This window comes from Dermochelys coriacea, chromosome 10 (genome assembly GCF_009764565.3).
Source record: "Dermochelys coriacea isolate rDerCor1 chromosome 10, rDerCor1.pri.v4, whole genome shotgun sequence".
Taxonomy (NCBI): domain Eukaryota; kingdom Metazoa; phylum Chordata; order Testudines; family Dermochelyidae; genus Dermochelys; species Dermochelys coriacea.
In genome coordinates, this window is record NC_050077.1 from 74,566,188 (window position 1) to 74,581,709 (window position 15,522).

Genomic DNA, 15,522 nt, shown 5'->3' on the forward strand with positions numbered 1-15,522 from the left:
TCAAATGTGATATTTAAAATTCCACTTCTTTTCATTGCACAGTGACTTGTATGTAAAAGGAATATCCAAATATTTAAATGTGATCACGTCATGAATTTTTGTTTAAAATTTACTTTGAGAAAAAAAGGACTACATGTTGTTTAAAAATATATTTTGGAGGAAAGGGGGAGGAAGACGTGGCTGTTGACTGAGAGGTTGTTGATTTGCATCACATCACTCTAGCAGGAGCTGAGGATAGGGAGTGTGTCAGGTACACACAAACTCCTCTCCAAGTGACCTAGTGCTGAAAGGGAAATGGTGATGAACCTTCCACCATTCGATCTGATGGCTGTAGACCCTACCAATCTGCTCTAACCAGGGGCAAGGACATGGCAGAGGGTGGTAGGGTGATGTGCAGAGGCAGAAATACAGGGATGTTCCATGTGTGAGTATGTGTGGGGCCCTAGATTACCTTCATCTGGCTCTAGTAAGTGGGGAAATAGGTGAACATGCAAGGGGCTGGTAGCACCACTCCTACAGGCTCCCCCCAGTCTGGGCTTTAATTGGTTAAAACACATTTCCACCAACCCCCTCAAATTAGACTATTCTTGGACACTCAAAATGCAATGTAAAAGCCTCTATACCCAGATGTTTGAATTTTGTACAGAATGAATGTTTTGCACACTTCTAGTTAGAATGTTTGTAGCCATACTATCTTGTGTGCAAAGAAATGTAATGTTAACACTGATAATTGTATCCTGATTTCCATGGCTGATTTAAACCATGCTGATTTTAATGCATTCTTTGCTTTCATTTTATTGCTGCACATTGGTTTCCTGTAATCCTGTGGCCTAAAATAAGCAGTAAGCTTATTTCGCCACCAGAAGCAAAAATCTAAACCCTGAAGAATTCTCAGTGAAAATGGCAAAGTTCATAGTTTTGGAGAGGGTTGGAATCTTTAGGGTTTGTTGTGGAATTATAATGTTTAGCAATTTGAGTCAGAGGAAATGCTCTATGCTTTTGGCTTTGCATGGAAATACTTGTGAAGCAAAGACAGTGGTTATATACGAGTCTGTACAGGGCATGTATAATAAGCGTTGCTGAAAACAGATTGGGCAAAAAGACTCAGCTATGTCTTGAACAGACAGGTGTGCAGAGATGATATGGTGGGAAGTAGAGCATATTAGAGTGTTTGATTGGATTAGCAATACCATGATCACAAAGAAATTTGCACATTACATGATAAAAGGGGAAAGAATATCAGAGAGGAAAATCAGATCTCTAGGACAGCTCTTACCTGGTTCTGAAGTTCAGTAGAAATGATTAGGTTAACATATCACACGCTCAAAGATGGACCTGTAAGTCTGATATTGTTTTGTAGCAAGACTGGGTTATTAACACTTACTGAGCGAGAATGATGGAGGCATACTGGGTGTTGGGAGAGACCAACCCAAGAGATTGGAAATAATTTAACTTTACATTTGGTCACTTGACACATACTTGTGTATAGAGTAATGTAATGGCTGTTGATAAGGATAAGGCTATGAAGCTTGTGAATCCTGTCTTGAGCAAGGAATTAGATGAAGAATGGTTTCATGCAAGGAATGTGGGAACTCATTTGTGTGGTATATTGTGTTTGCATCAGAAAACCATCGCCCAATTTAGCAGAATGTGTATATTATTTAGTAGTAATTGCTTCTGAGTGGGGTTGATCCTGCAAGATTCTGAGCACCTGCAGATCCTCAGCACGTCTCCTAATCGGGCTGTCAATGCAAAGTCTAGTGCAGGTCAACATCAAGCAAGAATTGCAGATCTGGGATGAGATGTATTTATCTGTCAGGCCTCTGTAGGGTAGATGATCACTGTTGAAAACTGGGGTATTGGAAAAGGACCTGTGCTCACCTGAAGGGGTGAGGTGGAGGGGGGAGATGCACAAAGTAATGTTGTATATTATAAATGTATTATATATACTTTAAACTACTGTGTGTACTCTCTCCTCCTTCCAAATTACTGTGTGTATTCTCTCCTGCTCCCAGCTGAACATCCACATGTGTGGATATGAAAATCTATTGTATACCTATTTTGTCTATGAACACATTAGGAAATATAGCAAAATAAAACTAGCAAAATAAATACAATTTTGGTTTACTTTTCAGGAATCTGAGAAAAAGGGATTAATTGAAAGAATCCACATGGTCCAGGATATTGTTATAACAGTTCAAAACATCTTAGAAGAAATAGCCTCATTTGGAGAAAGAATTAAAAAGTAAGTGAATGTTTTGTTGCCAGGCCCTGAAATGTTTAGGACAGTGCAAAGGGGCATAGCTATAAGTAAAGAAATAAATTCCTCCCTCAGAGAGTGGCTGGGAGTTGTAGGGGAAGAGCCCGGCCAGGCCTGGCTCCATTTCTTCTCCCCAGCAGTGGTACCACAGAAGACAGCTAAAAGCAGAGAGGGCAAAAGTTATCAGCAGCCCTGCCTGTTCCCAACTCTCCCCAGTGTGCTGCCCTCAGCCCCCTTTCTTATCTACCTCTATGGATGAGGGTAGGGAATGGGGAACCCTGACCTGTGGGTCCAGGGACTCTGCTGCTGGAGGGAGGTGGTCACAGAGGTGCAGTTGAGTTCATCCTCTGTCTTTGAACTAGGTGGGGATTAATGCCTGAATTTTCTTCCCATCATTCCCCCCAAGGCCGGACATCTGGCTTATCTGTTGCTTGTCACCCCATCCTGTGCCTTGAAGTGCTTGTCTATGTATCAGTTTAGGCTTCCTGCTGCCATGAGGGAACCTAAGGAGGTCCTTTATCATTTGTCACAACAGAAGGCACATGACTTATGCCTCACACCAGGAAGCACGGAGGTGGGGGGTGTCTCTAAATAACCCCTGCCCCCCACCACGCATGCACGCACGCACGCACACACACACACGTCTGTATTTTATAATTACACCCATAGTGGAGTGTAACTGACCCTCACTTTTTTCTCTCTTTAACACAAAGTGATTGTCATAGAGTTACACTTAAATGAGGAGCTGAGTCGGGGCTAAAAATATATCAAATCCATGTGTTGTGGTTCCACTCCATCCATCCCAGCTGTGGTGGAAATGGCCAAGAGATGTATTCCACTCCATGAACAGAGTACTGTTCTGTCCAGCTGCATGGCAGGAAGGCTCAGAGTGCTTAAACACTATTAATTCTGGTATTTATTTTGGTAACAATGATCTTAAAGAACCCATTGGTATTAATGTGGATGCCCTATGTAATTTCCAAGGAATTCCATTGTAATTCAAAAATGATGTACCATTAAATAATTGCTACCAAAGTTATTTTTTTAGGGGTTTTTTTTTTTAAAGTGACAGTCTGGTTTGTGCCAGAGCTCTCTCATTCTGATTATGCAGTCCGAGGGATTTTTAAGAGCTTAACTGTATTGAGGTGTTTTGTGTTTTTGTTTTTATGTTAAGCTATGCAGTTTTGTAATAATTGAGGTAGCCCTTTCACCCTATCTTTCCTTAATATTTTAATACCTCCCTGGAAGTTAAAAAATATTTTCCCCCTGCTACAAATTTTTTATATGAGATGAAGATCATCTTATTTTATAGCCTGATGTTGTTCTGAGTGGTCCACTTTTGACTCTCTTCACCTTCATCGTGATGTGAGGACTCCCGCAGGTGATCCATATAATGCAAGTTTTCAGAGTAGCAGCTGTGTTAGTCTGTATTCGCAAAAAGAAAAGGAGTACTTGTGGCACCTAGAGACTAACAAATTTATTTGAGCATAAGCTTTCGTGAGCTACAGCTCACTTCATCGGATGCATTTGATGAAAGATACAGTGGGGAGATTATATACACACACAGAGAACATGAAACAATGGGGTTTATCATACACACTGTAAGGAGAGCGATCACTTAAGATGAGCTATTACCAGCAGGGAGCGGGGAATGAGGAAAACCTTTTATGGTGATAATCAAGGTGGGCCATTTCCAGCAGTTAACAAGAACGTCTGAGGAACAGTGGGGGGTGGGGTGGGGGGGGGAGAAATAACATGGGCAAATAGTTTAACTTTGTGTAATGACCCATCCACTCCCAGTCTCTATTCAAGCCTAAGTTAATTGTATCCAGTTTGCAAATTAATTCCAATTCAGCAGTCTCTCATTGGAGTCTGTTTTTGAAGTTTTTTTGTTGAAGGATAGCCACTCTCCGGTCTGTAATCGAGTGACCGGAGAGATTGAAGTGTTCTCCAACTGGTTTTTGAATGTTATAATTCTTGACGTCTGATTTGTGTCCATTTATTCTTTTACGTAGAGACTGTCCAGTTTGATCAATGTACATGGCAGAGGGGCACTGCTGGCACTTGATGGAATATATCACATTGGTAGATGCGCAGGTGAACGAGCCTCTGATAGTGTGGCTGATGTGATTAGGCCCTATGATGGTGTCCCCTGAATAGATATGTGGACAGAGTTGGCAACGGACTTTGTTGCAAGGATAGGTTCCTGGGTTAGTGGTTTTGTTGTGTGGTTGCTGGTGAGTATTTGCTTCAGGTTGGGGGGCTGTCTGTGAGCAAGGACTGGCCTGTCTCCCAAGATCTGTGAGAGTGATGGGTCGTCCTTCAGGATAGGTTGTAGATCCTTGATGATGCATTGGAGAGGTTTTAGTTGGGGGCTGAAGGTGATGGCTAGTGGCGTTCTGTTATTTTCTTTGTTGGGCCTGTCCTGTAGTAGGTGACTTCTGGGTACTCTTCTGGCTCTGTCAATCTGTTTCTTCACTTCAGCAGGTGGGTATTGTAGTTGTAAGAATGCATGATAGAGATCTTGTAGGTGTTTGTCTCTGTCTGAGGGGTTGGAGCAAATGCGGTATCGTAGAGCTTGGCTGTAGACAATGGATCGTGTGGTGTGATCTGGATGAAAGTAGAGGCATATAAGTAGGAATAGCGGTCAGTAGGTTTCCGATATAGGGTGGTGTTTATGTGACAATCGCTTATTAGCACCGTAGTGTCCTGGAAGTGGATCTCTTGTGTGGACTGGTCCAGGCTGAGGTTGATGGTGGGATGGAAATTGTTGAAATCCTGGTGGAATTCCTCAAGGGCTTCTTTTCCATGGGCCCAGATGATGAAGATGTGATAAAGATCCATAAACCTGGAAATCCTGGAGGCCCCATCATCTCAGGCATTGGCACCCTGACAGCAGGATTGTCTGGCTATGTAGACTCCCTCCTCAGGCCCTATGCTACCAGCGCAACCAGCACTCCCAGCTATCTTCAAGACACCACTGACTTTCTGAGGAATCTACAATCCATTGGTGATCTTCCTAAAAACACCATCCTAGCCACTATGGATGTAGAAGCCCTGTACACCAACCTTTCCACACAAAGATGGACTACAAGCCGTCAGGAACAGTATCCCCGATAATGTCACGGCTAACCTGGTGGCTGAACTTTCTGACTTTGTCCCCATAACTATTTCACATTTGGGGACAATGTATACCTTCAAATCAGCGGCACTGCAATGGGTACCCGCATGGCCCCACAGTATGCCAACATTTTTATGGCTGACTTAGAACAACGCTTCTTCAGCTCTCGTCCCCTAATGCCCCTACTCTACTTCCGCTACATTGATGACATCTTCATCATCTGTAAATCCACTCATGCTTTAGCTAATGCCTTGTACTCCAGTTTGCCCAGTGTTTAGCGGCTGCTGCCAGGAAGTAGATAGAGATCAGAGAGGCATAGTGCAAGGGCAACAGGGTAACGTGAAGTGGCAAGAAATAGCAACTTTCAGTTATTTCACCTCTAGCTCTGACATACAGGGCTACAGTAGTAACTGGGCTACATTGTGGCCTGAGTGAAATGAACTAAGCTTCTAAGACTTGTTCCTAAGGGATTATTGTCCACCTCACCTGAGAGTATCATGCCTGAAAATGTTGTCATTCTCAGAAGATACCAAAGACTAAATAAGTATGGTGACTGAATCACTAATTTATCTTTGCTTTTGCTTCTCCAGAACAAGTCTGAGGCACGTTGGTGACATGAAAAGACTTGGACTGCTGCTGTCTTGTGACAGTTCCCTAAATAAAAATAGTAATAGACCTGCAATGAGATGTGTAGAATCCAGAGACTATTCCCTTTGTAGCACCCAGATGCAGAAATCTTTGTATCTGTCTTCCAAAGGCTCTGTGATTTACTTTACAGTTTATTTATATGCATTGAATATTGCAGAAGGAGTCATTGAGTTCTTAATGGGCTGTAAATTATAGACAGCATTTAAGATCAGTAACACTGACGAGGTTTTCTTATTATTATTTACAGTGCATTCAACTGGACAGTACCTTTCCTGTCGGTCCTGGCCTGCTTAGTATTGACAGCAGTGACAGTTATTTTGTATTTCATACCATTGAGGTACATTGTTTTAATCTGGGGTAAGTGCTTCATAATATTGGCTTTGCATGGGAAGAATCCAATATTAATTTATAAATGGGAATAATAAATCTTTAAACTTGGTGTTACAGGCATAAAATATTTGGGGTAAGCACTATGAGGATAATAAACACTCCATAAGCCTTGGTGGAAATGAACATTTGTACTGGAGATCAGACTTTCTGCTGGTACACTAAGAATTTACCTATTCTGAGCTTTTTCTTGAAATGTTCTCATGGTTACGATAAGGGGAGCCTTAGTGTAGACAAAATGCTGCCAGCATCTTTACTATTGGGTTGTCTAGACTCTCACTGATCAGAATAAGATGACAGTGGTTAAAAGACTAATGCTCAAGCTCCCATTGGTGGATCGACACAACTGATTGGAAAATTAAGGAAAAGCGAGAGGCACATCCTGGAGGGATCACAAGCATCCCCTCTGGCTTTGGAATCTATGAACTGACAAGATGTGTCTGAAAGGTTTAAACACTAAGGGCCAATCCTGCAAGATGTTAAATTCTGTGGAGGTTGAGGGTGCTCAGCAAATAGCTAGAGGCATTTAACACCTTTCTGGAGTGGGAGATGGATGGGGAGGAATTGGTCAGGGTCGTATGAAGGTACATGGTTAAATTTTACTCGGCTGAAAATAGAAAAGAGGGGAAAAAATAAGTTTCAAAATTGTCTGACAGTGCCAAGACTGTGGTATAGTCTCTCATGATAAGTGACAGAAGCCCTGTTGCTGGAGACATTTCAGTCTTGTGCTAGACAAAGCACTAACGCATGTATTGTACTGTAGCCCTGCAATAGCAGAGTTGAGAGGGTGGACTGTATAACCCAGTAGGTATTTTTCTGGATCTGGTTTCAAAAATGATTTGGGTGAAATATTATTCATTTCTATTACTTGATTGACTTGGTTCTTTCTAGTCAATTAAAGTAATGAAACATGCCCCTGTAAGTTGCATTCCAAATGAGGGAGAGAGATAAATGTATGTCAAAGGGAAGGGGGAGGGGGCAAATGTACAAGCAAATGGTTGACATGCCTATGGACACAGAGTTGTTATCCAGTTGTATGAAAATAATTTTGGGAATTGAACAGGTGGCTCAGTAGCTGGTTGGTCTGTAGGAGGTGATAAGAACACATAACAGTAGATTCACATTTAGGAATGGGTGACTGGATTGGAGGAAAATAGGAATCGGCCCACACTTCTGTACACATTTTGAACCACACCTGAAATTGTTGGTAGGTTCACAAAATTTGGGACCCAGCCCTTATAAGTGGCTTCCTGCCTCAGTTGAAATCCTTCTGAGTATCTCAGCAAGTTTGGCAGTCTCTGCTTCCTTTCAGTTATTATGAGTTCCAAGGTCAGGAAAAAGTGGTGTGTGTGTGTGTGTGTGTGTGTGTGTGTGTGTGTGTGTGTGTGTGTGTGTATTAGGGGCTGCTTCCGAGTCTGTGGAATGGAGCACCCAGGCCAGTGCCTCACAGTGTATGTGTAAGACCTAGGAAATCACTTGCCCTTGTCAGACAGCATATCATTAGCTGTCGGGAGTGGGATGTGAGTTAGAAAGAGGGGGCTTAGTTTTGAGGGAGGAATGGGAAGGGAGGGGTCAATAAAGAGGTAAAGGAGAAGGATCTGACTAAGTTGGGAGAAAGAAGTATCTAAACCTTTCAAAGCCGTTAAGTATCCAAATATCAGCTGGATCTTCTCAACAAATCTTGTAGCTCTTTACATCCTTTCAGAGAAGTTGGACCAAATCCAGTAAAGTCAGGGACATTTCTTAAGGTTTTTGTGTAATCACAATGCAGTGTTTAAAATAATAATAAATTGTAATTGTGTTTTGCTGCTCCCATGGAAGATGCCCAACTTTACTGGTATATTTGATCTAATGTTCAGGGTTTTGTGTAGTTTCCTGCTCTCACTGCCCATTATAGAGAATCCAGGTGTACACACATTACTGACCTGATTTTCAATGGGGCTGCAACTTCTGTGTGCATTTTGGAACCAGGGAATAAAATTTTTGTATGCAGATTTATGCCTGTATTAATAGAGCTCATAGTCTGAAAATAAGGCCCTTAATGTATGTCTGTAATAAGAGAAAGTTGGATTTTTTTTTCTCAGAATGTTTTTGTCACCCTTCATCAATTTCCTTGGTTATTTACAATGCTAAATCTGGGTAGGGGTGAAAGAACAAAAACCAGAGGGCAGGGTAGCCTCATCAAACAACTTTGCAATGTCACACCATCATGTAACTGTATGCTTCTGGACAGTGGTCAACCCTGATTAGTTTTATAGTGTTGAATCATCCGCTAATGTCAGTCTAACATTAGGGGCTGGATATGAGGAGAATGAGTGGATGATACTTTCAAAAGCTGGAGCTGGGAGAAAAACAGTAAAATGAATTATTGAATTCAACAAAAGAGCGAATGAAAAGAAAAGAGAGAGGAAATTCCCGTGAACTAAAAGTTCAGTAACAATATGTTTCTGCCTCAATGTGGAAGACATCCAGAGTACACCAAAGCTATACATCCAGTCAACATCATCTAGACTGACAGGGCCTTCAAATATGATACATGTTAAACAACTACCCTGTGGCAAGGCCTCAAAGGACCTTATGATATTTTCTGTTTTTAAAAATCAGGTATACAGAAAATTGCATTGGCATTTTGCTACAACAATATAGCTTAAAAGCTGCATTCATATTTGAAGCAGGTACATTTGAGAGAGAGAGAGAGCAGCAAGGGAGAGAGTGGAAGTCATTGCATTTGAAACCATGTGCAGAGAAACTACGGTGAAATTTTAACTTGGGCTGTGATTAGATTAGGTGCTTGTGACCTCTTTCTTTGCTTATAGGATACCAATATCTTAATTTTCAAGCTGCATTATTATTTACTCTCCTTTTCCTAATAAGACTTAACTCTCCTATGGCACATTTCAGCCTTCCATCTAAAAAGCTTACTATACAGAAGGATAAGCCACATGACAAATTCTAGTTTCCAAATGGGGAAACTGAGTCAAAGAGAAGTTGAGTGGCTTGCCTAAATTGACACTGTCAGAGCTGGGAATAAAGCCCAGGCTCCTGACTACCAATGCTGGACCTTGTTCATGTTTTTGCTCAGAGAATAGTCTGGATCAAAGTTGTATGGTGCTCCCCCTCTGATTTAGGATTCACACCTTCCATTTCTACCCACATCAGGAGATCCGGTCAGAAAATGCCATTTCTGCAAGACTTAAACTGTTCATGGAAAAGGGTCTTTTTTGATAATTTTTAAACTCAATTTTTATAATCTTTTTTTAACATTTTTTAAACAAAGTTCTGATTTTTCTGATTAGAAACAACTTTTTGTTTTGAAATTTAAGGTAATTCAAAGAAAAATAAATATGTAAATAAAAATGGTCAGCATTGAAACAAAACATTTTGGAATTCTCAAAGTGAAACTCTTTGATCCACCCAAATTAAACTTATTTCAGATATTTGGTTCACAGGCATTTTTGAGAGTTGTAACTTTTTGGCCTGATTCAGGCCAGGAAAATTTTTTGATATCTGAAATTTTTTATGGGATAAGAAAATCATGATCTGCCCTGCACACCTGGTGAGCCCTGATTCCACTGCTGGGATCATCTACAGCTAAGCACGGTTTGGCTATCTCTGCAGAGCAAACTAGGGGTGACATTGCAACGCTTAATAAATCAAGGTTTCAGAGTAGCAGCCGTGTTAGTCTGTATTTGCAAAAAGAAAAGGAGTACTTGTGGCACCTTAGAGACTAACAAATTTATTTGAGCATAAGCTTTCATGAGCTACAGCTCACTAATAAATAAAGTTATCAACCTTAGTCAGATCAAAAAATAAAATCCTAATAAGTTTTCACAGTTTCCCACAGCATCAAAGTACAATCAATCTGGCTCTTCAGTGAAAGGATAAAAAGCTATGAAACATGCTGGGGGTGGGGTAGAGGTCCTCAGTCGCTTTCTTTTTCAAACTAAACAAGAAAAAAAACAAACCCTCCTCTGTCCCATTTCTGTCTTCACCCTCCAACCTCCTATATTTTCCCTCAAGCTTCAGGAGAGGACCACATTCGGTCTAATGATGCTATATTTCAGAACAGAATGGGCTGTTAATCCATGTATTCCCCACCTCTACCCCCTTCCCCCCCCCAAAAATAAAAGAAAAAAAAAGCTGTTGGGTTCCACAGTTTCCGCTTTTTCAGCCACTGCCTCTCTGCTGGTGTGGTAATGGGATTTTCATCATCCAAGTAAAGCAGAGTCTTTTTATATAGTAATTCCCTTTCCTTCCTTCCTTCCTTCCTTCCTTCCTTCCTTCTAAGAGTGAATTTGTGAATGATTCCACATGACAGCAACATGTGCATGACTTGAAGTCAAGTCATTGTTTTCACACTCATTTTTACTTGTGAATTTCTGTTTTCCCCCCACTTGCCTGAGCAATTAAAAATAACTAAATAAATAAACTGGGTTTGTATTGTTTTATTTTTTTGTTTTTCAGGCATAAATAAATTTACTAAGAAGTTTAGAAATCCCTATGCCATTGACAATAATGAGTTACTAGATTTCCTCTCCAGGGTGCCATCTGATGTTCAAAAGGTAAGTAATGAATGGCTGCCACCAACTGGGGCATCAAGCAGCACTCGGAGCTGCCAGCACTATGCTTGGGGAATACAATGCCGAAGCATTTTGAATAACAGAGATAAGGCTTCAGGAAAATCCAAAAAGGGGGCAAGGAAAGTGAGGGAGAGGGGAGCTGAAAACCTTTGTCGGAAGCATAAGATGATTGAAGAAAAATTTATCCTGAAAAGAGCAACTTAAAAATGATCTGGAACTTGCACAGCATGGTGACTGAACTATTGGTTTGTTCACCTTTTTGCTCTGATACTTGTGTGGAGGGTGGGGGAGGAGGGAGGATACAATCTCTCTGAGTGACAGAGATAACTATCCAAAGGGTTTTACTGCATTCCCCATCCCTTCATACAGGAGTGGGGGGATTATTCCATGACTTTGTGCTTGCTGTGATCTGCTTTGGGCCAGTTGCCATCCTAATTCCTTCTTCTCCCACTCACCTTGAACACAGGGTTTCTTTGGACAATGCTATGCTCACCTTTTATGACGCAAAGACTTGAGATCTGTATAAAATAACCTGTGATCAAGAAGATTGATCTTCTACCAGCATGGAATTATAACTTTCAGTCGAGCCACGATCCCCCTCCCCCCACTTCAGTCATGTCTTTTTTTTTTTAAAAAACACTGTATTCAATAATCTTGTCCAGCTGGCTCTAAATTATCTGAACAGTGGGTCTTTTAGAATGTTGAGATCCATTTATTTCTCCCGGTGGAAGGAAAATAGTCTTACTGGGTGGCAAATCACACAAAATAAAACAAAAGAAACAATCCTTTATAATCGGCCAGAATCTTATAACCAAGGGCCCTGATTCTGCCCTCCTTCCCCCCCCCCCCACAAATCACTCTGAAATAGCTTTTTACTCAAGCAGTAGTACTTGCAGAGTGCGATGCTGCTCACTGCAAATAAGGGGATCACAATCTAGCCCATAGTGATTTTACTCTGTTGGAGATTGGAAAATGATTGTCTCCATGCGGTGTCAATGCAGCTGGTAGAAACACAGTTGGAAAAGGTTTCCAACGACATTTGTTTCGAGAGATCACCAGATTGGTTTATGGTAGTGCTATAGCTAGAGAAAAATATCTCTATAGATTAGGGGGGAAGCTAAACAGAAATAATCATAGAGACATTAAGCTTAAGTGTATTTGGTATTTTTGTTGTTGCTGTTCTAGAGTGGACTGGATTTGCAGAGATGGTTTGCACTTGTCCTTTAATGTTTATATTTAAAGATAAGCTGCTTTTCTATTTGTGTTGTATTTAAGATTTACATTTATAACATTTTCCTGAATGGTTTCCATCATCCTCGGGGAGCTTCACTGAGCTCTCTAAGGAAGATGATGCTATTTTCTATGAGGAAGCATTGGTAAAACACATATGAAGGGATATACCATCCTAGGGGAGTTTTGCCATAAATGCTAAAAAAAAAAAAAAAAAAAAAAAAAAAAAATAGTGAATACATTTGGCATCTGATACAAGAATCTAGTTAAAACCATTCCTAGGCAATATCAAAGCCATCTCTGCCTGCTCCACTTAAAATGTTGCTAAAGCACCTTTGTTTCATTTTGCTAGTACTAGGAGTTAAAAAATACCCCTAATATCATAGCCTGTTACTGTATGCCAGCAGCACATGGCCTGGACAAAAGGCACAGAAGTATGGAAAGGTGGCGTACTCTTTGTAAGATCTCATGATTTCAATGGGGGCGTTGTTCAGTTATGCAGCGGACAGTTTGTGATTGGGAATTACACCACATTTGGATTTATCACAGATGTTTTAACCATTATATCTCAATTGAAATTGCTGTGGGGAAGTAGGGGAAAATCTTTGTTTTGTTTCTGTTCGGGAAAATATTTTTCCTCTTTAAAATGATAAAGCATGTCTCTGTACAGTTTTGAGACCACTCTGACCTTACTGAATATTGGGATCCACTTGCTTTATCATTCCCAAGAGAGTCTTATTAAACTTATAGGTTAACGTGAGGAAAAAAAAAAAAGCAGTCTATCTGGCATTGCTGAGATCAGGTAGTGCTCCGTGCATCTCATTAGAAAAATCTGCTTTTAATATTTTGGTTTCAAGAAATGATGCATGACTTCTCAAATCCTTCCTGCAATTAATCCCCCATGTTCCTGTGTTTAGAAAATGATTCATTACTTTTGAACCTTCCTTAGTTTCCCTTGGTTTGTCCTTGGGGAGCCATTAACACACACTGTAGTGAGCTAGAGTTACCTAACTGCGAACGTCATGTCTATTTGTTTTTACAGGTGCAGCGTGCTGAATTGAAACCATACAGCAGCTCCAGTCCCCTCAGGAAAAAACGGAGTACTCTATAGGATGCAGACAGATTTTGGAATGCAACATCCTCCTCCATATACACATACATACTTTTTTTTTCCCCCACACCCTTTTTTGGTTCAGATCAACACTTTAATACCTGCCATGGGCCCAGGATGGTTCCATACGTTTTCTGATGTGCACCTATCCTTGGCTGCCTTTCTTTTTGGCATAGAGGCCTCGTCCAACCAGAGCAGGGACAAATTAGTGGGTGGAGAAGAGCACAAGTGTGTGTTCCATTTTTTTACTTGGATTATTAGGGTAAGACTGAATGTTGCAGCTCTCCTTGTTTGTATGTAGCAAGATATAATTCTGCCTAGTGTAGCAGATCAGTTAAGCTGATGTGAGGAGATGCTCTGAACTAGTTTTTAACATATCCAACAGATTTACATTAAGATACGAGAGCTATTCTTTTCTCAGTTAAATCATAGCGCATAGAAGGGTTTAAACTCTGAATTAACAAGTCTTTGATACCCTGCTTCTGTTCAAGCAGTGTATATTTTAAAAAGTTGTTATCATAATTGCCAGAAACAGCTAGAAGCTCCCACAGTATCTCAATTTCATCCAGCACTTGTGTTTTTAAAAACTGCTGTTAACTCCTTGATACCAGAATTGCCTGACATGAGGTCCATTGCTGGCAATGGACACACCAGGATCCACCATTGTGAAAGGGTTAAGAGAATTTGTGAACCTGAAAAGACTGTATTTCTGACTTGCTATTTATAATTCCATCTCACCAGATTTTTCAGCATAACTGTTGCTTTTGTCTAAATCTGGAGATGTCAACACTACAGCTCTTGAAGAAAAATACTTTATAGCCTTAAAGATGCAACATCTTGGGCAGGAGGAGAGCACTATGCTCAAAGCGATGGTTGTAAATATGTTGCTTTGCTGTAATAGTTCTCAAACTTGGGTCCATTGACCACCAATGTTCTGTGGAGTCTTTCCTGGTGGCTTTCAGAATGAAATGGTAAGAGGTCCAAGCAATGAAGAACTGGTGTTTTGATAAGAGAGGTGGGCCCCTGAGAAAATTTTAATTCTCCCAATTATGTAAGTCCTTATATAACATTTCTTGTCCACAGAACTCAGTACATTACAAAGTTGGGTAACCATTGTTACTCATTTCACAGATGAGGAAAACTGAGGCACAGGGAGGCAAAAGACAGTACAAATCCTGCTGACTTTCAAGGAAACTTATGCTGCTAAATCACTTGAGGCGATGTTGACTTGACTAGAACCTAAGTCTTGTGACACCCCTCAGCCCCCCATACACTGGCCTCCCCTGAAGTGGTTCACAGAATAAAGAAACTAGAGAACCACAGGATACAGATTACTTGAAAATGTATTATTTAGAAATAATTTGATTAATCAATGGCTGTAAATATCTATCTTTATTGGCAAACCTGTCTTGAGCAGAGTTATATCATGGTAGCCAGCACTACCCCCTAAAAAAGAAATGGGATCGTGATAGTGAATGGATTATTACTCAGATTCAATAATTTTGTAATAGTTTATTTTTCAAGGTAGTTTTAACAATGTTTACAATGCCTTCATTGAAGGAGAGGAAATTTTTTCGTACAAGATTTAATTTTATAAACAAGATGTTTCACTGGGATCTCATGCTGTAGGTATATATGAAAGACTAGAAAATAAATTAGCCCTCATTTAAAAAGGAAATATGTGTTGTGTATAGTATTCATACATATGTATATGCATACATATATAGTGTATGTATGTATATGCGCATATATATATATGTGTGTGTGTATATATATATATATGTTTATTGTGTGTATCCTTATGTACATGTGCACACACATTTGGATTGCAGTTTAAAAATCTTCAAAGAAAATGTTTATGAAAATCGCCAAAGATTCTAAAGCTTATCTTGTGTCTGTTCTTTTTCATTTTGTATCTTTCCCGGCATGTCTTTCTGGCTGAGTCAGATCTCTGTATGATTTGATTTACTTCAAGTTAATGAAGCCGTTTGGAAAGAGCCTTGTAGAAATTATAAAAGCTCCAGTAAATCTCCTATTTGTACAAACAGTAGATATGCACCGACCCCTTTTGTTAAACCAGTTACTCAATCTTCTGTGTAAACAATGCCTCATTGTCTCACTCTGAACTATCATCTAGTTTATCCTACTGTAGTCTGTAATTTTGTAAGGACCAAAGTCAGACATT

At 40.3% G+C, this 15,522-nt stretch overlaps 1 protein-coding gene across 5 annotated transcripts in view; it reads left to right on the forward strand.

Moving 5' to 3' along the window:
- MCTP2 (multiple C2 and transmembrane domain containing 2) overlaps positions 1 to 14,500 on the forward strand; it is a 153,074-nt gene extending 138,574 nt beyond the window's left edge. For 3 of the 5 annotated variants that reach the window (XM_038420090.2, XM_038420089.2, XM_038420091.2), the window contains 4 exons: positions 2,136 to 2,245; positions 6,277 to 6,386; positions 10,881 to 10,978; positions 13,269 to 14,500. In XM_038420090.2, coding sequence (XP_038276018.1) covers positions 2,136 to 2,245; positions 6,277 to 6,386; positions 10,881 to 10,978; positions 13,269 to 13,337 — 387 coding nt within the window. In that variant the 3' untranslated portion in view covers positions 13,338 to 14,500. The other 2 variants (XR_006274660.1, XM_043493612.1) reach the window with 2 other exon arrangements.
- Positions 14,501 to 15,522: the final 1,022 nt, after the last annotated feature.